This window comes from Phallusia mammillata, chromosome 2 (assembly GCF_965637545.1).
Source record: "Phallusia mammillata chromosome 2, kaPhaMamm4.hap1.1, whole genome shotgun sequence".
Lineage (NCBI taxonomy): Eukaryota > Metazoa > Chordata > Ascidiacea > Phlebobranchia > Ascidiidae > Phallusia > Phallusia mammillata.
In genome coordinates this window covers 1,097,264-1,120,245 of record NC_137253.1, presented here as the reverse complement: position 1 = coordinate 1,120,245, position 22,982 = coordinate 1,097,264, and the positions used below count along the sequence as shown (strand labels likewise).

Genomic DNA, 22,982 nt, shown 5'->3' with positions numbered 1-22,982 from the left:
ACTTTCCAGTGCCGTCCACTACATCTAGTCGCACAGTGGAACGACCTACCAAACCGGCAGGGGACGCACAAGAGCACGGTTCGTCTCAACAAGGGGAAATTCCCACCAGTAGCAGGTCACAGCAGCCGGGTATGGAATACATTGGCTTGAACTTGTAGTGATTTCATAATGTTGACAGTTACATTGTTTCCGATAATTTTGTGATAAATTTTAGATTCCATCGCAGGAACAGAGAGTAGGGAGGCCAATACATCCATAGAAATCACACAACCGAAAACATCAACTGTGGAAGTTTCAAGGGAAACCCCCCAACATCAGCACCCGGGTATAAGAAACTGAAAACCTAATCGACTGTGTTTGCGCCAACAACATGTTCTGAGTTCACCTTTGTGTTTAGATTCCAGCAATCCTGCAAGTACCGTAGTCCAACGCTCCATCGAATCTACAGAGGAAAGTTCCCATTCCAGCAAATCACCACAACAACAAGCGCGTCAACCAACAGGGGGCGCTCAAGAGCAAGTATTACCTTCTTCTCAACAAGGTGAAATTCCCGCCAGTACCAGTTCGCAGCACCTTGGTAAGAAAAGTTTTCAAAGTTTACCAAAAAAACGATTTTAAAGTTTTTGTTGTGTTTAGATCAAACAAGACCTGTAAGAACCTTGGTCGAAGAAATTCCCCATTCCAGCACATCACCACAGCAACCTGCAGGTAAACCAATCACAAATAAATAAGTAATAATAATTTGAAACCTATGCTGTAAAAATAAGACCAAAACGTGGCGGTTTCGGGCTGCATAGGTTGCGCGGTGTTCGTATTGATGAAGCAGTTGTTTCCTTTCAAATATTTTGGAGCAAGAGAAAGGGCTTATCTCTTCTGTGAGCCTTTAAAAATCATCGATAATTTTAAATGGAATAATGTTGGTCTTAAACAACAAAACTCTGAACCTTAAAAAAGCTTCGACTTTCTTCTGACTCTGAGTTGTGACAAAAAACATTTCGAAACTCCGTTGTGAAAAACTGTGGAAAACAACAAAAACTCTTGCAAACCAAAATTACTGTGAGATTTCGGAATGACAAGTATTTGCACAAACTACCTTTGCGGAAAGTATCAAAGCACATCGCTACACTACGGAATTTTAACTTTTTTAGTCTGTAAGTCATATTCATTGCTTTTTCATACCTGTTGGTCTTTTGGGTAACACAAGGCGGGTATTGAAGGTAGCTCAGCGCCAATACAATAAAGCGCAAACCTTCACCCTAACAGGGGTTGAATATATTTATGGGTGGAAAAACAAAACTTTTAAAGGATGAGTTTTAACAAGTAATGTTGGTAAAAATCCACGCCACATCAGAAACACTCAACATAGGGTGTGATACACCAACAATATTTCAATTACCACTAATTTTCTACCCCAAAATTTAAAGTGATTGTCATAACTTATTAATGATATTTTACAACGAACCTTTTGAGTTTAATGTTTTAACTACAATAACCTACCATACGTCCTCTTTTTGAAGGACATGTCCTCTTTTAACAAAAACCAAGTTGTCCTCCGAGGACAATACAAAGTGCCCAAATGTTCTCCTTTTTAAAGTTCTGATTTACTAAATATAGATCAAACTGTTATGCTTTTAAAAAAGTGAAAAATACTTATTTTGCTTATCTTTAAAGAAATATGTTTGGACTTTACACAGCAGTTTCGTGACAATACAAACGTATGTTTAGTGTGCAACTTTATCTACACTATTTTGCACTAATTGACTGCAAAAAAAAACGTTTACTTATACTTTTATTTTTTGGGGGGCTTTAAAAGTAGCTTTTTATGTTCTTTCAAAAAATGTGTCCTTCTTTTTGCTGATGGAAATATGGTAGGCCTAAACTACAAACCTGTTTTAGACGTGGCACCTCCCTTTAGAAAAGCTCGCGTTGTATTACGCTGATCCTTCAGTATAAACGCCTAAATATCATGTACATGGAAAACGAAGTGCAGTTTTGTTGAAGTGTTTGCGAATAAGAAAGGCTTATGTGGTTACATACGCTCTGTCTAAGAAACCAGCCTGGAACTGCGAAAAGCTGGTGGAAAAAACATTATCTATAGCTAGCTGGTTCGTAATCACCATTCATTATAAATTTGGCGGATTTATTCCAGGTTTTCACATAAAAGTTCCGAAATGCATGACCTAAGTATTGTTACTATGCAACAACCCTTAAAACTTCTGCAAAGTTCCATTGACTTTATTGAAATGTAATTAACTTTTAAGGTCACCCACAATTCGATTGTCTAAAACTTGTTTAAACCAGTAAACTTGACTCTGCCGGTTGCGACTGCCGATACGTCACATCACTCCATCGGGCTGCAATATTTTACTGCAGGTCAACTTATCTTGCGTAATACGAATATAAATTGTTTCTTATGATTTGCTATGAAACTGGCTGTAAGTTGTTCTCATGATTTTGACAATTACATTGTTCGTCTTTAGCAAATTTTTGTTGAAGAAGTCACTTTGTAAATGTCTTTTTCGTTTAGCTCCAATCAGACAAGGTGATGAGAAACGCCCCACCGCACCACGAGAGGAAATCGCTCATTCAAGCAGCACATCGCCACAGCAACCTGCAGGTAAACCAATCACAAACAAACACGCATAACTTTACATTTAAAATCCATTGTTGTAAAGGTAACGACTCAACTTTGCGCAAACTGCAAAGCTTCTGGCTTTTTTCTATCTAGCTCTGGTTTGTTCCGCGCGTTCGGTCAAGAAAGAGTGCTTCAAAAGTATTAAAATTTATACAGAAGTTGGGTATTTATCAATTGACCGAGCGAATCATCCACAGGACCCTATAAAACGTGAACTTAACACGTGTTATAAGTATATAACGCGACTGTGTTTGCGCCAACGAACGGAATAAAAACACCAACATGTTGCATTCTAAGGTCACCTTTGCGTTTGGGTGTATCTAAAATATACAGGATCGCTTGGATCAATTGGATCGCTTAGTGCATCGCTTGGGTCGCTTGGTGCACCTTTATACAACTTGGTGTACATTTATAAGGCACTCCTAGTTATATAAAGTTGCACCAAGCGATATAAAGGTGCACCCAGTTGTATAAAGGTGCACCCAGTTGTATAAAGGTGCACCAAGCGATCCAAGCGGTGCACTAAGCGATCCAAGTGATCCAAGCGATCCTGTATATTTTGGATGCACCGTTTGCGTTTAGATTCCGGCAGTCCTGCAAGTACCAAAGTCCAAAGCTCCACCGAATCTACAGAGGAAAGTTCCCATTCCAGCAGCTCACCACAGCAAACTACAAATAAATCAATTGGTAACATTTAAAAAAAATTAATAATCTTTAAATAAAATTTAAAATAATTTAAAGAGAGAAATTCAAAGTTAAACAATAGCACTTAGTAACGCAACACCTTTGCAGCTTTGTTAAATTTTTCATCGCAACTAGACAAACAAGTATTCTTTGCAAACAAACATTATGGCAAATATTTGCAAAACGTACGTGCGCCAAAATGTGCAGGTGCCATAATGTGCGCACATATAAGCCAAGCTTTCTGTCTTATTTTCACAAACAAGTTGGTATTGCTACTCTGCTGCGATATGAAGGAATTTAGTGGTTGCATGTTTTCGACGACAGCCAGTCCATGTGTTTACAGCTCCGATATAGGGTTGCATGTTTCTTACACAAGAAATAAACTCGTCAAATGATAAAGTTTGCAAAAATTCGAATACCTAAAAAAATAGAATAGTGATTCCCTGGTGTAAAGATAGGGACACACTTAAAATTAGTTGACAAATTTAAATCCAATACATGTATCTCAAATGGTGTATGTGGTTAATCATTACGTAAAATGTAGTATCTTGAATTTGTAAATATATGGGAAAGCAGCGTTTAGTTTTCCTATTTGTTTGTTGTTGTTGTTTTTTTCCCGATCAGGGTAATATTTATTAGCGGTCCATTTTGCTTTATACGTCGGGAGTTTAAAGCCGCTATATGTTCAGAATTGATACAGATTTCACTGTGTCCTGAAACAAGGAAATTTTATAGGAAGTATTTTCGCCTACTTACAACGATAAATTACAAAGAAATAGTAAACAGTTCAATAATTTAGATTCGTTAACGTATACAGCAGGGCTACTCAAACTTTCTTGCTCTGCGACCCCATTTTAAAACAGAAATTTCTACGCGACCCCTTGACGGATATGATGTAAAGAAATACTTATATTATATATATATATACATAAGTTTATATCTGCTTTTTCGCATTGTTTGCACACAATAGGCATAAAAAAGTCAGGCGCATGTGGCTACCAGGCTGGTAATACTCTTTTAAGTTCTACAAAATGTGTTTAGAGCAGTTTGAATACACAGAAATGATGTTTAAACAACAAAAGTACGCACGTATACCATTTATTGTGACTGACAGAATAACCCATAATGTTTCGCGACCCCAAAATTATATTACGCGACCCCAATTGGGGTCGCGACTCACAGTTTGAGAAGCCCTGGCATCAAGGAGGAAACAATTCGCCGAGATCCATGCAAAGACCTCTTCCCAATTACTCTGCACATGATTACACTTAAAAAACATATGGCTCATGGTTTCTGATTGGTTTTCACAAAAAACATATTGGTCTGTATTTGTAACACCAAATGAATACAAAACATCGTTGGTCAACCCCACACCTGTTTGACATCTAAACTAATTATTCGTCACTTTACGCAACCTATCGGAATTTACTGAGATTTTTTAGTTTAATTTCAACGCTTTGATTTGTTATTAGATGAAAGTGACGACTTCAATCAACTCGTCCAAAAATATGTTGATTTATTAAAAACAAAAAAGTATGACGAAGCAAAAACGACAAAACAACAACTTTCAAGATTGTTTGAAAGTCAACTAGCGGTTACCGCAGAAGACTTGGAAGCCGAAGCCACAAAACGTCGAAATGGGGGAAAATATTTGGAAGCCATTTTGTTTTTTAGCATTGCTGCAGATTTCTTTGTTAAGAAAAATCCCGACCTCGCTGTAGCGAGAAGTGTAGCGGATTGTGCAAAGGAAATTGAACAAACAATCGAACTTTTGACGAAAAATTCTGATTTTTTAACAAAATTAAGAAACACAGAAATCGTGCATTCACACGTGATCCCACTGATGCGTGACATGACTCAGCAAATCCGCGACCTTCAAATAAACGAAGAAATTCGATGTTTAGAAGAGGTTTGGTGTTTGTATTGCATTGAAGTGATTCAAAATTACATCGGGGATTCGGCATCAAGTGAAACAACATTAAAACTTGGACTTGAACTTATGGAAACAAAGTTCGGGAATGAAAGTTCAAAGTATGGAATCTATGGCTCTTTGTTGAGCAATCTTGGTTTTGTTTGCGAGAAAACTTCACAATTCAAAGAAGCAGTTGGATATTTTACAAAAGCAATCGAAGTTTTCAAAACAGTGGAGGATTTAACTGAGGAAGGACGAGGAGAAGACATTGCAAGAAGTGAGGAGAATTTGCAAAGAAACAAAGCAAAGTTGAACAAGTGATTAAGTTTGCTGCAAAACAAAAAGTTTTGTCAGTGACAAAATTATTGTAAAACAAATTCACATTTTCGTTGTAAATAAACTTTTTTTGTGTTTTTTTGGTTTTGTGCACAATCTCTGTATTTTAGTGACGATTATTTGTACACATGTAAAAAGAAAACTTACTGCTGATTAAAATGTTGATGAAATTTTGTAATTCCTGGTTTTCACAAACTTTTCGAATACTTGTCTCAAACAACAACTTCCAGAAGAAAATCTGAAAAACAAAAAATTAGTTGAAATTGCAGAGTTTATTTGCAGTGAGAAAGTTTAGGTTTTAAAGAATAATGAGGCATTTGTGACAGTAAAAAATGGAGAATAAGTTTAATGAGGTTAAAATGCTTTGAAACTAGTTTTAGACATATATATATACATATATATATATGTTTTGAATTTTAAATTAGTGCCATAATTGTAGCAAATATGTTAAATTTTGAGAAAAAACAAACCTTGCAAAGTTGCACCGACCAAACACAACCATCTGTATATTTTCAAACCAACAAGTTTCCACAAGTAAACTGCAATGCTCGAAAATTGTCAGAAGCTCGGATATAATCACATTTATTACCAATTTCTCTATGAACCCTGCAAAAGTAAATTTGTACTTAAAATCTTGCGAATGCAGGTGATTATGCAAAAGAACAAACGATCATTGTGATAAGTTTATGTTGATTCCGAACTGTTAATAATATTCCTGGAACATAAAATAACCAGCCAATACTTCCACACAAATTATTTGGTAGTTTTAATAAATACTGTTGTCACACTCACACTTAAAAATGTTCCTCAGAAAATATTACCTTATGTCTTGTCATTCAAGTTAAAAACAGGAAAGGAAATTAAATAATGTGATTTTTATATCACAAGAATAAGCACAACAAACCTGGTTTTATGAAATTGCTTCTGGAAACTTTTCTCACTTGTTTCAATAAAAACTTTTCCACTTTAAATGAAGCCTCATCTAATTCTGTTTGTTTTTATTGCTGAGGACACATAGCTTCCAACCACTGTTATGCACAAAAAGAAATTTGATGATAAACCAAGAGAAAAGATGGGTGCGTTTAAAATATACATGATAACTTGGTGCACCATATATCGCTTGAGATATATCTTTGTTGATTTAAATGCCTGTTACTACAGCAGTGTTTATGTAAAAATGCACTAAGCCATGCAAATATGCACTGAGCAACATAAAAATATTTTGAAGTGATTTTAAGATACACCAAGTGATAACCAAGCACCAAGAGGTGGTAATAATGCACCAAGTGATCCAAGCAAACCTGTATATTTTAGACATGCCGGGAAAAATCATAGACATGCAATTTCTAACCATTAAGTGTTTAAGATGAGCAAATTCATCCTTGTGTAATGATTATCCTGGTTTAAATGGGCAACTTGTTTGTTTTTAACAATTTCTGATATAATGTAAGCAACCTAATTGTGGAAGTTTTTGTCACAAACACAGATTGACTTGCTTGTTTGCATCGATATTGTTCACAAACCTATGTGTTAATATATACAGCACAATAATACATGGATATCCATTACAACTTACTTCTGTTTCTCATAACAAAGTGTAAAATGATTATACATCACAAAATTTCTGCATTGATCGCAGTAGATCGTTTTGAAACTTCCTCCTTCTGATGGTTGTAATCATGAATTGTTGGCTTCTCCAGTTTGGTTTAACTTCAATTGATTTATTTCCTGATTAAAAAAATAACGTGATGAAATAACTGTTTTTAAAATAAATCATGTAAGGGATGTTTGGTGTCAGACTAAGGAAATAAACACATTAATTTTACTTATATGCTTAACGCATGTTGTATGCATTTTGTTTATGACATCACAATACCACACAAATATTTGTGACATCACCATCGACTCAACCAATCAATTATCCTTAAACGGGAGATTAAACTTTAAATATAAAGTTTTACCTGTAAATATCAACAATTCCAAGACTGATTGGCATTGTTCAGTTTAAATTGTCTGTATTTAAGTCAGACGCTTCGAATAAACAATTTTTCTCGACGAAAATTCTTTACCTGCAAGTTACAAATATCGGATGAGGGAACTGTTAAACCACGGAATTGGTTAATGGAATATTAGGCGCCGTTGCAAGTTAACTAAGTTGCCGCAAGTTAGCTAACTTGCAACGCTAAGTTGCTGCAAGTTAGCTATGTTTCGTTGAATGTTAGCCAGTGGTAGGCTTCAGCCGGTTCGCACCGGTTCTATAGAACCGTCTCACGAAATTTTATGAGATCAGCGAACCGGTTAGCATTACTGATTACTGTCAATGGACTTTTTGTAACGGAACCGGCTGAAAAATATTACTTTTTTGAATCCTATCAGTAACTTAGCTATTTTGTGTCGCAACTAAGCTAACTTGCTGCAACTTAATTTATTCGACAACGGCGCCCCATAATGAAATGAGTATCGGATTTAATTTACGAAGTCGAACTGCTTATTGTTGCTTTAAGGCAGAGGTCTTCAACCTTTTTTCAAGGCGACCCCAATTTAAAAGAAAATTAAATCATTAAATCATGCGACCCCATTTTTTCCGATAGTGAAAAAATGTTTCAAGGAATGCCGAAACTGAAACTATTTTCATGTAAATATTTTCATGTAAGTATGTAAATATGAATGCCTAAAAGCTGTGCAGTGCACGTCATATTATAATTCGTCAAGTTGCAGTGGACTTTAAAGCCGCAATATTCTTCCAGCAAAAATTTGAAAAGTGTAAAATCCATTGTACATAGTGATAATGTTTGCTGCGTACCAAGCCGCACGGCAATCTTTGCTTGTGGAGAAACGTTTTTTGTCATGTATAATTGAAATAAACCACTATGTATAAAAACAAAACAGTGGTGGGGTTTAAATGTACGTGGGACTTCATTTAGGAAGCAACAGCCAATCAGATGGGCGCAAGCGCGAACCAAGCTTCAAATTAAATAGTACACTATACTGTCACAATCATACAACGTAACAACGCGCATTCACACAATTATTGTTTCACATAACAACTTTTTATGACTAATAAATGTTTGAGTTAAAATAAGCTTTAATATATTATTTATTTACGGTCATTGTTTTTTCCATTCCTCACTACCAAGAGCAAGATGATTTCTGATTTTATTTGCACCAAATTTTATTCCCAATTGTAGGAAAGCATTTAAAAACTGGCCACTGTAAGAACACAAATTTGGGGGTCTGTAATTCCCGCAAATGTGTGAAGGTCTTCAAGAACACAAATACAAGTGGACGATGATATTTCAAAAATTAGGTACTCTATTCACGGTTTTGAATAATCTGAGTAAAAAAATCAAAGCCAGTACATTTGCGTAGAACATGACGACGTTTCGACAAGTACTATTGTCATCATCAGGTTATAAGAAATAAAAGCGACAGAAGGCACACAACAGGGTGATGCACGAAGGCATTTTAACTTCGTGTCGCCTTTTTGTATATGAATTTGACATCGAAATAGGTGTAGAACGCGTTTAAATGCCGCTTTCTATCATAACTTACAACGTTGCTGAGTTGCAAAACCCCAAGAAGCGAAGAAGTGTGTTTTATTTTCTGCGTCAGAAAAAAATTGATATAATTTGTCTACAAGAAACGCACACATCCGCATCCTGCCTCAAACAATGGGAATTAGAATGGGGTGGGGAAATTATAGCCTCGCACGGCACAACAAAAAGCAAAGGAGTGGCGGTATTGTTCTCCAAGAATCTAACGTACTTAAAACACAAAGTGATAGTTGACAATCTTGGGCGCTTTGTTATCATAGACCTTGAAATATCTGACCAGCGTTTAACACTATGTAATGTTTACGGACCTAACAAAGACAGCCCGCATTTTTACGACAACCTGTTTAGCCGCTTGGAGGAGCAACGCGCCGAAAGCGGAACAGATGAATTTATTTTAGCCGGGGACTTCAACTGCGTACTTAATGATGAAGTAGATAAAACCGGAGGAAAAACTACGCATAGCAACCGCTGCGCGAAAAATGCAATTTTACAAGCGATGGAAAGATTTGAGTTATATGACGTGTTTCGCATCAAAAATCCGACTCTAAAACAATACACTCGCACACAAAAACACCCACACACAGCAAGTCGCATAGACTTTATACTCGTCACAAATACACTTTTGAACAGGACCACCCAAATTCAGATAGAACCAGGCACACAATCAGACCATTCCATCGTCAAACTCGTAATTAATCTGGATAAAATACCTAGGGGAAGAGGGTATTGGAAGATGAACACGTCCTTGTTGGATGACGCAAAATTTGTAAAAACTAGAAGAGTGGCTTTCTGATATACTTCCATTTTATATATTCTATATGATATTTACCAATTTACTATACACATCATTTGATCTACACGTATGATTGTTTTTGTACACAAAAACAAATGGGTCCCCACACGCGTGTTTGTGCGGATTTACGGTAAACAAATGTTGCGGTGACTTTTAGATTCTTAAGGACAAATTTTTAGAAAGCATTAACCCAACAATAAAAAAAAATTCTTCGTATCCTTTTTGCACTATTATTGTCATTTTATTACAAAAACATTAAAAAAACGTAACAAATACTTTAATTTAATCTCTTGCTTTGACCCAGATATTGTCGTCCAAGGTCGGGTTTTGAACACAATTTTTTTAGAAAGCTGTAACAGTTGTGTTACAGATACTTTAAATTAAAAAGCAATTTGCTACAAGTGTATACATAACTTTTCATTTAACTTTGTTTCGCAAAACGAGTACCATTGACCTGTAGTAACCTCTCAGGGTGCACACGCCAAACGACTGTTTGACCTTTTGACACCGTTTTCAAAAGCACGCCGTCCTGAGTGTTCAACAACACCGTTTGACCTAATTTATACATGCCTTGAGCATTGACTCCTAAATTGATTGTAAAAAAAACGCTACCTTATGACGAAAGAAAGTTCTGAACTGTGTTTGTAATACCTACTAGTTGACCTTAAGTAACCCGTGATCATGCGGCGGCCAACCTGACAACGAGCATTTAAAACAACATTTATTTTGCAAAAAAGTCAAGTTAATTTTTTCATGTTTACTTTGATTAACAAAGTTTTTCTTGACATATACAAAACCGAAGCACGCTTATTAGGTTTAAATCACGTCATAGGTGTAAAACCTTCGCCAAAACCAAAAATGTGAGTGATAACTTAATAAAACGACATAGCATTGCTGTGCAAAACAGCTGATTTCTAATTACTGAAACGACGTCTCGTAAAACGTCTGTCCGACGTCAAGCTGAGCCCTCCCGCTATCGTAAACCAGTGAGTTACTCTCTTGGTACTTCTGCCTACAGTGTCTTTCTTGACCAAACGAGCGTTAGACACATTTACGTTTCGGGGGCCTGTGGGTGAATCGCTGGGTAATTCGGGGTCAAACTTCTAGAGGATCAAGTTCAGATTGATAACTAACATATGTCCAAATTTGAATAAATTTGAAGCACTCCTTCTTTACCACACGAGCGATAAAAACCAGCGTTAAAAATTTTACGTTTCGGGGGCCTGTGGGTTAATCGCTGGGTGATTCGGGGTTAAACTTCTGGAGGATCAAGTTTGGATTAATAACTAACATATGTCCAAATTTGAATAAATTTGAAGCACTCCTTCTTTACCACACGAGCATTACAAACCAGCGTTAAAATTTTACGTTTCGGGGGCCTGTGGGTGAACCGAGAGATCAAACGGGGTCAAAATTCACATGGACCATCTTTACACCAATATCTGTAATGTGTGTAAATTTGAAAAAGTTTGAACCATTCTTTCTTGACCAAAACGTGGGAACAAATCCGCGTTAGACGGAAAAAAAGAAAAAAAGAAAAAAAGAAAAAAAAAATACGGACAAAAACAATATGTGAACTAGAAGAGTGGCTTTCTGATATACTTCCATTTCATATATTCTATACGATATTTACCAATTTACTATACATATCATTTGATCTACACATATGATTGTTTTTGTAAACAAAAACTAATGGGTCCCCACACGCGCGTTTGTGCGGATTTACAGTAAACAAATGTTGCGGTGATTTTTAGATTCTTAAGGACAAATTTTTAAAAAGCATTAACCCAACAATAAAAAAAAATGTTCGTATTCTTTTTGCACTATTATTGTCATGTAATTACAAAAACATTAAAAAAACGTAACAAAGACTTAAATCTAATCTCTTGCTTTGACCCAGATATAGTCCTCCAAGGTCGGGTCACATTTTTTTTTAGAAAGCTGTAACAGTTGTTTTGCAGACACTTTAAATTAAAAAGCAATTTGCTACAAGTGTATACATAACAAATTGTTTTTCATTTAACTTTGTTTCGCAAAACAAGTACCATTGACCTGTAGTAACCTCTCAGGGTGCACACGCCAAACGACTGTTTGACCTTTTGACACCGTTTTCAATAGCTCGCCGTCATTCGTGTTCAACAATACTGTTAAGCCTAATTTATACATGCCTTGAGTATTGACTCCTAAATTGATTGTCAAAAAAACGCTACGTTATGAAGAAAGTTCTGAGCTGTGTTTGTAATACCGACTAGTTGACCTTAAGTAACCCGTGATCATGCGGCGGCCAACCTGACAACGAGCATTTAAAAAAACAGTTATTTGGCAAAAAAGTCAAGTTCATTTTTTCATCTTAACTTTTATTAACAAAGTTTTTCTTGACATGTACAAAACCGAAGCATGGTTATAAGGTTTAAATCACGTCATAGGTGTAAAACCTTCGCCAAAACTAAAAATGTGAGTGATAACTTAATAAAACAAAATAGCATTGCTGTGCAAAACAGCTGATTGCTAATCACTGAAACGACGTCTCGTAAAACATCTGTCCGACGTCAAGCTGAGCCCTCCCGCTATCGTAAACCAGTGAGTTACTCTCTTGGTACTTCTGCCTACAGTGTCTTTCTTGACCAAACGAGCGTTAGACACATTTACGTTTCGGGGTCCTGTGGGTGAACCTCTGGGTCATACGGGGTCAAAATTCACATGGACCATCTTTAGACCAATATCTGTAATGTGTGTAAATTTGAAAAAGTTTGAACCATTCTTTCTTGACCAAAACGTGGGAACAATAGCCGCGCTAAAAATTTCACGTTTTGGGGGGCTGTGGGTGAACCGAGGGATCAAACGGGGTCAAAATTCACATGGACCATCTTTAGACCAATATCTGTAATGTGTGTAAATTTGAAAAAGTTTGAACCATTCTTTCTTGACCAAAACGTGGGAACAAATCCGCGTTAGACGGAAAAAAAGAAAAAAAGAAAAAAGAAAAAAAAAATACGGACAAAAACAATATGTGTCCCCTTCAGGGAAGGGGACCCATAACTAGAATAGTGGTTTTCCTATATATTGCCGGGTTATATATACTACATCATATTTAATGATGTATCACATATTTCATTTACTATATTTATACTGGATATATATTTGGCAACTACATTTCATTGGGTCCCTATCTTTTTCCTGGCAGTTTATAACCTAATTGTTTCTGCAAGCATAATCTAATGGGTCCCCACACATATGCATACGCGATTTGGTAACAGTAAAAATAGGGCACAATCACTGTTAGATATTTACCAATTTACCATACACATCATTTGATCTACACATATGATTGTTTTTGCAAGCAAAAACGAATGGGTCCCCACACGCGCGTTTGTGCGGATTTATGGTAAACAAACATCCTGGTTATTTTTAGATTCTTAAGGACAAGCTTAACCAACTTTAGCCTTAACCCAAAAAGTTTTGTCTGTAATGTTTTTGCATCATTATTATGATATAATTACAAAAAAAACAGTAAATAGGAACAGGAAAAATAGTTTCAATTTATTCTCATGCTTTGACCTTGATATTGTCGTTCAAGGTCAGTTTTTAAACACAATTTTCCAAAACTTAAAATGTGCTTGATAACTTAATAAAACAACGTAGCATAGCTGCGCAAAAACAGCTGATTTCTAATCACCGACACGACTGCCTCATAAAACGTCGGTCCGGACGTCAAGCTGAGCACTCCTGCTGCATTCACCCGCCTTAATCGTAAACAAGTGAATTACTCCCTTGAGAGTTGAGACTTCTGTCTGACTGAGAAAATGGTCACGTAGCGACTGCGTTCATGCGTGAAGCAGGGGCATTTTTTTTCTATGCGCCACTATGGTCAATCACTCCCATAGCGTCAGCTGTGCACTGAGCGACAGGCAAATACGGTCATGACGTCATACGCATCGCTTGTCCCTGCTGTGACCCCGCAGCGTTAACGTTTACAGCGCAATATCACTAACACCGTATCATCTTAATTCCAACCAGTGAGAAAATGGTCAAGTGACGACTGCGTTCATGCGTGAAGCAGAGGCATTTTTCCATGTGCCACTATCGTCAATCACTCTCATTGCGTCAGCTGTGCAATGAGCGAGCACAAATATGACAGAAGACAACATGTAAAACATATTTTTACTATTACTGAGCCGATAGCACTGAAATTTTTACCAGCCAACAAGGAGCACCCTATCCACAGCTGTTAAAAATTTCAGCAGGTTAAGTCTTGTATTTCTGGCCTCAATAACATGTGAACAAACAAACAAATATTTGGGGGTAAAGGGGTGAAAATGGATATATACAACTTCGAGTTACAAAATAGTTTAAAATACGCTGCAATGTACCAATCAAAAAGTATGAAACTCCAGAATCATCTGCTATAGCAAGTATAGCCGTTTTAAAAATTTCACGTTTTGGGGGGCTGTGGGTGAACCGAGGGGTCAAACGGGGTCAAAATTCACATGGACCATCTTTTGAACAATATCTATAATAAGTGTAAATTTGAAAAAGTTTGAACCATTCTTTCTTGACCAAAACGTGGGAACAAATCTGCGTTAAAAAATTCACGTTTTGGGGGGCTGTGGGTGAACTGAGGGATCAAATGGGGTCAAAATTCACATGGACCATCTTTAGACCAATATCTATAATAAGTGTAAATATGAAAAAGTTTAAACCATTCTTTCTTGATCAAACCGTGGGAACAAATCCGCGTTAAAATTTTTACGTTTTGGGGGGCTGTGGGTGAACCGAGGGATCAAATGGGGTCAAAATTCACATGGACCATCTTTACACCAATATCTGTGACGTGTGTAAATTTGAAAAAGTTTGAACCATTCTTTCTTGACCAAAACGTGGGAACAAATCCGCGTTAGAAAGAAAAAAAGAAAAAAGAAAAAAAGAAAAAAAATATATAGACAAAAACAATATGTGTCCCCTTCAGGGAAGGGGACCCATAACTAGAAGAGTGGCTTTCTGATATACTTCCATTTTATATATTCTATACGATATTTACCAATTAACTATACACATCATTTGATCTACACATAGGATTGTTTTTGTAAACAAAAACTGATGGGTCCCCACACGCGCGTTTGTGCGGATTTACGGTAAACAAATGTTGCGGTGATTTTTACATTCTTAAGGACAAATTTTTAGAAAGCATTAACCCAACAATAAAAAAAATTCTTCGTATTCTTTTTGCACTATTATTATCATGTAATTACAAAATTAAAAAAAAACGTAACAAATACTTTAATTTAATCTCTTGCTTTGACCCAGATATAGTCCTCCAAGGTCGGGTTTTGAACACAATTTTTTTTAGAAAGCTGTAACAGTTGTGTTACAGACACTTTAAATTAAAAAGCAATTTGCTACAAGTGTATACATAACAAATCGTTTTTCATTTAACTTTGTTTCGCAAAACGAGTACCATTGACCAGTAGTAACCTCTCATGGTGCACACGCCAAACGACTGTTTGACCTTTGACACCGTTTTCAATAGCACGCCGTCATTCGTGTTTAACAATACTGTTAAGCCTAATTTATACATGCCTTGAGTATTGACTCCTTAATTGATTGTCAAAAAAACGCTACGTTATGAAGAAAGTTTTGTGCTGTGTTTGTAATACCGACTAGTTGACCTTAAGTAACCCGTGATCATGCGGCGGCCAACCTGACAGCGAGCATTTTAAAAAAAAACTTATTTGGCAAAAAAGTCAAGTTAATTTTTTCATCTTAACTTTTATTAACAAAGTTTTTCTTGACATATACAAAACCGAAGTACGCTTATTAGGCTTAAATCACGTCATAGGTGTGAAACCTTCGCCAAAACTAAAAATGTGAGTGATAACTTAATAAAATGACATAACATTGCTGTGCAAAACAGCTGATTTCTAATCACTGAAACGACGTCTCGTAAAACGTCTGTCCGACGTCAAGCTGAGCCCTCCCGCTATCGTAAACCAGTGAGTTACTCTCTTGGTACTTCTGCCTACAGTGTCTTTCTTGACCAAACGAGCGTTAGACACATTTATGTTTCGGGGGCCTGTGGGTGAACCTCTGGGTCATACGGGGTCAAAATTTACATGGACCATCTGTAGACCAATATCTGTAATGTGTGTAAATTTGAAAAAGTTTGAACCATTCTTTCTTGACCAAAACGTGGGAACAATAGCCGCGCTAAAAATTTCACGTTTTGGGGGGCTGTGGGTGAACCAAGGGATCAAACGGGGTCAAAATTTACATGGACCATCTTTAGACCAATATCTGTAATGTGTGTAAATTTGAAAAAGTTTGAACCATTCTTTCGTGACCAAAACGTGGGAACAAATCTGCGTTAGAAAGAAAAAAAGAAAAAAGAAAAAAGAAAAAAGAAAAAAGAAAAAAAGAAAAAAAAATATAGACAAAAACAATATGTGTCCCCTTCAGGGAAGGGGACCCATAATAACTAAAACATGGATCGCCGAATTTATGAAAAATAACGATAATGGGTCTGTATCTCCCCAAGTCCTCTGGGAAACACTAAAATGCAACCTAAGGGGATCTATTATCAAATACGCTTGCGAAATGGGAAAAAAATTGAAAGCCCAACAAACAGAGCTAGAAAATAAACTTTCAGAAATGCAAAAATCACCCCAACCCCATGACGAACGCACGACGAGCGAAATCGCAATAACCCAACAACAATACGACAATATTATTGAAAGATACCGCAAAAGCGCAATATAAGAAGTAGGGCGCGGTGGGCAGAATATGGTGGCAAAAACAACTCACACTTCCTAAATCTGGAGAAACGAAGAATGGAGAAAAAGGCCATTACTAGATTAAACTCAAACTCCAAAATAGAAACAGACCAAAAGACTATTCTACAAGTTCTAAAAGACCATTTTGAAACGCTGTATAGGGCAAGTAAAAACCCGTGCCGCACTAAAAATGATGAAATGAACGACTACGTAAACAGTGTAGGGTGTCCAAGATTAGACAAGGAAAACGCGAACGCGTGTGAAGGGAAACTGACTGTTGAGCAATGCTATGAAGCATTGAAGACAATGAAAAACAACAAATCCCCGGGACTAGACGGCTTTCCGGCGGAGTTTTACAAAGTATTTTGGAAAGATATAAAATGTCCGTTGGTTAATGCATTTAACCATGCGTTTGAAACAGGTGCCTTTTCTGGGCAAATGACTTGGGGGGTCGTAACTTTAATCCCCAAACCAGAAAAAGACCTTTTATACGCCGAAAACTATCGTCCTATTACCCTATTGAACGCAGATTATTAAATAGCTTCTAAAGCCATCAACAGTCGCTTAAAAAAAGTACTACCCACGATTATAGCACCTGAACAGTCGGGGTTTGTAAAAGGTAGATACATAGGAGATAATATAAGAACGCTTTTCAACATTTGGGATCATATTTCTGAGCAAGGATTGCATGGGGCCCTACTGTTTTTAGACATATGTAAAGCCTTTGATTCAGTGGATTGGAACTTTGTTAACATATCTTGTTCCAAATTTGGATTTGGAAAAGATATGTGCAGATGGATTAAAACATTCTATGTTAACTCACAATGCTTGATCATTAATAACAACCACATGTCTACCCCTTTTAGGATAGAAAGAGGCGTTCGACAAGGGGATCCGCTGTCCCCTTCGTTGTTTGTCATAGCTTACTCTTTCTAGACGGTTCAGAAAAAAGCTTTCGTGCAGCTTTTGCAGAAGCAAAGGAATTTGGCAAACACACTGGCTGTAACATTAATCTTGCGAAATCATGCGCCATGTATATAGGCGAAAGACAACCTAACGCCAATCACCACCTTTCTTCGGAAGGTCTTTCATGGCCAAATACGTTCATAAAATATCTAGGCGTAAAAATTCCAGTGATTAGAAACAAAACCAATCTGTTTTCACTCAACTTTGAATCTATAGGAAAGGAAATTGAAGCTGTAACAAAACCATGGCTAGCAAGATCACTCTCGTTATTAGGACGAGTGATCATTATCAAAACCCTTGCGATACCCAAACTGCTGTACAAACTGAGCGTTTTGCCCATTAGTATACCGCAAAAATTTCTGAAAGAAATTAAACGAAAACTTTTTACTTTTCTTTGGGGCTCCAACTGGGAGAGAGTCGGCAGGAAAATATTGTATTGTAGAATAGAGGACGGTGGCGTGGAAATGATAGACCTAGAAGCCTATGCAAAATCACTTCGTTTCTCCTGGATACGGAAACTGTTTGATGCTGACTATGATTCTTATTGGAAAACAATTGAAACTAGTATTACTTCACTAAACGCCATGATCTGCATTGCAGCCACCAATTTAAAACTCTCGCACAAAGAGGTCACTAAACTAACTCCCCTCTCGACATTCTGGTCATCGATTGATCTATGGAAAGAATGTGTAACCCAATTTTGGAAGCAGAACACAGTTTATAACTACGGTATCTGGTTAAACAACAAAGTAATATTCAAACGAAAACCCATCGCCTTTGAAAGTTTTATAAACGCTTGTATGCTAAAGTACCAACAAATTATAGACAACAATTTAGACTATCGCAGCTTCGAAAGCGTTTGCGAAAATTACCAATTGATAAACAACAATCAAAACCATGCAAACTACCAGTGCCTTATTGCGGCAATTCCAACAACTTGGTAAACATACACACCTGACAAACCAGACAGAGAAACAGTCCTGGACAAAATATGGACAGGAAAAAACAAAAAAAAATTTTTGCCACATAATTAAAAAAAATTTGGGCCGAAAGTACACCCATGTTGCGCAGCTATTTCCGGCTCGATGATTGTTTTTGTGGAATTGTATTCACGAAACGAAATAAACTCTATCTTCCAGTAGATGATATGTTTTCTACGGCTTGAAGTTTATCAGTGGTCATTGCGGGAAATCCCCAGCAAGCAACGTGCATTAGAGCTGGAAATGTAGAAGTGCAAAGTAATTTTGTAATTTCTTCAAAATCATTTATATTAGAAGTAATTTTTATGATTTCACAAAAGATATGAAAGCTTGGGAAAAGTTTGGTTCGTAAGATTGTTAAACCGACGCCAGTTGGATTAAGTCAAATAATAACATATCTTGTTAAAAAACAGAAATAATGTTCATGTTTCATGAAAAAGTTTTAAATTTGATCTTCCTGCAAGTCTATGCACTTTGTCATCAAACTTTTCTCGGAAACTCAATTTCAACATAACTGCAAACTGTATTTTTGTTAAAGCAGAGTCTATTACAAATAGAAACATTTCTGCACAATGTTTGAATCAGTAAAACATGTTTTCCTTGTGATTTCAGCGAAGAAAATCAATTTTCCTTCGCGATTTAACTTGCAACAAACAAGATTTTCTTCAAACAACGCAAAGTCCCCAGATTCAAAACAGCAAAAAGTTGTCGAGCAAAACAAGATTTTTGATTCTGCTTTGAGAAAACTGGATGAGATGAGGCGAATGTATACTTGGAGAGGGAAATTATTGTTTGCATCATTCGGTTTTGTTATCATGGCAGGTAAACTACTTCCTAGTGAGAATGAAACTTTTATTAAAGGGATACCCATGTTTTATTCCGATTCGACAAATCTTTCAAATTTAGGGAGTTGTGAATTATATCCCTAATTTGTAATGTGAAAATCATTTTTATGTTTTCATGCTACTAATTTACTACATATCTCACTTTGTGACCAATATAAGAACAACAACAGCATAAGACAATGTTATTTATCCTAAAACCATCAAAGAGAAACAACATATAAACAGTTAAACTCAAAAAAACCTATTGTACAGGTGGGTATGCTTATTTCTTCAAAGATGAAATGCGTGACATCATGGCTGAAGAAGTTTCAACAGTTGCTAAGCGATCTTTAGAAAATGAACATCTTTTAAGCAAAACCGAACAACTTTCAAAGGATCTTGTCCACAATTTGCTCCATGACCCAATTTTACGCAAACAATCAAGCGAGTTTGTTTTGGGTAAATTTGCAAATATTAGAAATTTTTGTTAAACATTTAAAAGTTTTTTTTTTTTGTGCAGATGTTTTATCGAGCGATGAAACCAAACAAGCTGCTACAAATTTGTTGCTCGGTGTCATTCTGGATAAAAACGTTATAAATGAAGTTTCAAGCAGATTAAAAGTTTGTTGAAACAATTTTTGATTTAAAAATAATTTCCAAAAGCTCAAATACTTGTGAACTGCAAATCTTAAAATTTTTAAATAATTGTATGCTTCCAGTAAATTACAACATTAAATATGCAAGAAATTATTAGCCTTAAACAAATAACTTCACTGTGTATTTTTTGTGAAGGAAATTATTTCCCATAATTGTATGCTTCTAGTGAAGAACAGTATTAAAAACGCCAGAAAATTTAAGCTTGAGAAAATAAACTGTATTTTGTGAAGGAAATACTCCTCACAATTTTGAAAGCTGATGACACAAGAAACATTGTTGAAGGTCAGGTTGAAAAACTGCTTCATGACGAAAGTGTTAAATCTTCGCTACAACTGTTGATTAAAGACATCACTCACACCCCAGAAGTAAGACAAAATTGCTACAGTAATACAGTGTTATCACATACTGAATTAAAAATGTTGCAAGTTTGGAAAATGTCCCAGGTAACTGCGTTGTTTGGCTAATTGAAAAACACTTTTGTATATTTTTTTGTTTGTTTCTTTTCTCTTCTTGGTGGGTGGGCAGCGCCTTAATGTGTCATGCTTACAAATCTATTGTGTCGTTTTTTTTATTAATGAAGTTGGTGTCTTCAATTGGTTTAACGAAATCTGAAGCAAGTTTTCTGCTCAGAGAAACACAAGTGACCAAGATGGGATTAGAACTCACAACCTTGTGAACAAAAGGGAGTTGTGCTAACCACTCGGCCATCTTTGTGATCTAATAGCAAAATTATTTTGTGATTTTTTCCCATGAATTTGTATAAATTCCGTAGACTTTTGATTTGTCTGTACTGGTGCCAAAACATGATATTTGATTTGTTTATTTAGGTGCAGAAGTTGATCTCTGAATTTTTTCGAGATGTTTTAGCTTCGGAGATGATAACAGAACAGGGAAGTGTTATATCCGACAAAGTTGTGCAAGAAAAAGCTGGGGAAGCATTGTGGTCAACATTTAAATACTCGATTCTGCCCAAAAGATTTTATGTTACTGATGTCAAAGATTGATTGTTGTTGTTTTGAATAATTCTATTTTTGTTTTGTTTTTTCCAGACTTTAAGTAGGTTGTTTAGGAATTGCATAAAGTACAGATGATAAATTTGTGAATAACAAATAATGGAGAAAAGTAAAAAGACTGAACATTTGAAACGAAAAGCTGAAAAAAAACTTTTAAAGGACAAAAGGAAAATTAAAAAACTTGAAAAATCTGTCGTTGGAAAAAAGAAAGTAGAACCTGCTGTGAATGAAAAGTCAACAGAGGGGAGAAATTTCACAATCAGTGTCGCTTTACCAGGATCAATTTTGGATAACGCTCAATCCCCGGAGCTTAGAACTTACCTTGCTGGACAAATTGCAAGAGCCTGCGTCATATTTCAGGTAAGTAAGCGAAAAGACTGTTTTATGTCAGCTGGTTCTATCACAAAAGTCATAGTTTCCAGCCGGTTCTGTTACAAAAAGTCCATTGGCAGTAACCAGTAATGCTAACCGGTTCGCTGATCACATAAAATTTCTTGAGACGGTTCTATAGAACCAATGCAAACCAGCTGAATCCCACCACTGGATACAACTACACTATATCATATATATGTAAACCTACTTTAATATCTCATTGAAAGAAAATAAATAACTTTCCTATTTCAGGTTGATGAGATTGTTATTTTTGATGAGTCAGCAAACAATTCCGACAAAACCACAGAGGGAGAATTTTCCGGGGTCGGAAAGAAGGGAAATCCAAATATCCAACTTGCACGAATCCTGCAATACCTGGAATGTCCACAATATCTCAGAAAATCCTTCTTCCCAAAACATCCAGACCTTCAGTATGCTGGGATACTTAATCCCCTGGACTGCCCCCATCATATGAGGGAGGATGCTGATTCGCCATACAGAGAGGGCGTTGTCCTCGACCGACCAATCAAATCAGGGAAGGGATCGTTTGTGAATTGTGGGACGGTGAAACTTGTCCAAATCGACAAAGTGTTGCAACCGAATGTGAGGGTGACTGTTAAGATGCTGCCCGAGACAGAAAAGCATAAAAAATACTTTGAGGGGCGAGTTGTACCCCCTGAAACGCCACGGACCCACGGGGCTTTATACTGGGGCTACACAATCAGACTTGCAAGCAGTTTAAGTCACGTGCTCACACAATGTCCTTTCAGAGACTCTGGCAAGTATGATGTCACAATAGGGACTTCAGAAAAGGGGGATCCTGTGGATGATTTTCAGTTGGAGGGCTTCAAACATTTGTTGATAGTCTTTGGTGGAGTAAAAGGCCTTGAAGCTGGCCTCGATAATGATGAGGAGCTTATCGGGATCAGCGAACCTCGCCATTTGTTTGATTATTACCTCAACACTTGCCCTATTCAGGGAAGCAGGACGATTCGAACCGAGGAAGCGATACTTGTGTCATTGTCCGCACTTCGACCAGTCGTGTTCAAATAAACACATGCAAAATAATGAGTTTGTTGATGAAATAAGTTAAACAGAGTGTTTCATTTTCCCCCAGGTTGCAACTAAAATAACCAAAATTTAGGGCGCATATTGATGTGAAAAGTTACCCATAAATTTCCCCTAGTCTCAGTATGACAACCTTACCCTAAAGATGAATATTTTAGCGCAAATCAGCTGCTACATTTTGTTTCACCAAGTGTAATAAACTGCGGTTTAGGACCATGTTGTATATTTTCCTTTCTTGTTAGACATGAAACTGCATCAATGCAGTTCCTGCTGTGCTAAAAGGGTTTAAAACCCCACTAGACCACTGGCTCGACACAATTATGTTAAACTTAACAATACAAAGAGAGTCTCACAAAAACTTGTTTGGGTAGAACCAATTTTTTAGCTCTTTACAGATGCTGCATTTACAGAAGCAAGGTTA

The 22,982-nt window shown here is 36.5% G+C and overlaps 3 protein-coding genes and 1 long non-coding RNA gene across 4 annotated transcripts in view; 3 read left to right on the top strand and 1 right to left on the bottom strand.

Annotated features, from left to right (window-relative positions):
• Positions 1-14,024, bottom strand: part of LOC145214381 (uncharacterized) — a 47,459-nt gene extending 33,435 nt beyond the window's left edge. The window contains exons 1-2 of the long non-coding RNA XR_013857040.1: positions 7,529-14,024; positions 7,144-7,295 (exon numbers count right to left, since the gene is read on the bottom strand). This is a non-coding gene — a long non-coding RNA (uncharacterized LOC145214381). The remainder of the gene's footprint in view (positions 1-7,143; positions 7,296-7,528) is intronic.
• On the top strand, positions 3-5,810 carry LOC145215367 (uncharacterized; the record flags this gene model as incomplete). Its single annotated transcript, XM_080084055.1, has 7 exons — positions 3-129; positions 215-325; positions 398-577; positions 637-708; positions 2,528-2,617; positions 3,218-3,322; positions 4,792-5,810. Coding segments are annotated over 7 exons (1,446 nt in total), but the record flags the coding sequence as incomplete, so codon positions are not given.
• A 4,728-nt stretch (positions 14,025-18,752) lies between the features above and the next one.
• LOC145214378 (uncharacterized) lies at positions 18,753-21,158 on the top strand. Its single transcript, XM_080082892.1, has 6 exons — positions 18,753-18,885; positions 19,240-19,449; positions 19,725-19,910; positions 19,972-20,072; positions 20,339-20,473; positions 20,936-21,158. Exons 2-6 carry the CDS (start codon positions 19,383-19,385, stop codon positions 21,110-21,112), a joined length of 666 nt encoding a protein of 221 aa, XP_079939018.1. The 5' UTR covers positions 18,753-18,885; positions 19,240-19,382; the 3' UTR covers positions 21,113-21,158.
• Positions 21,159-21,200: 42 nt separating this feature from the next.
• Positions 21,201-22,774, top strand: LOC145214375 (28S rRNA (uridine-N(3))-methyltransferase-like). The gene is made up of 2 exons (XM_080082889.1): positions 21,201-21,481; positions 21,746-22,774. Exons 1-2 carry the CDS (start codon positions 21,221-21,223, stop codon positions 22,544-22,546), a joined length of 1,062 nt encoding a protein of 353 aa, XP_079939015.1. The 5' UTR covers positions 21,201-21,220; the 3' UTR covers positions 22,547-22,774.
• Positions 22,775-22,982: the final 208 nt, after the last annotated feature.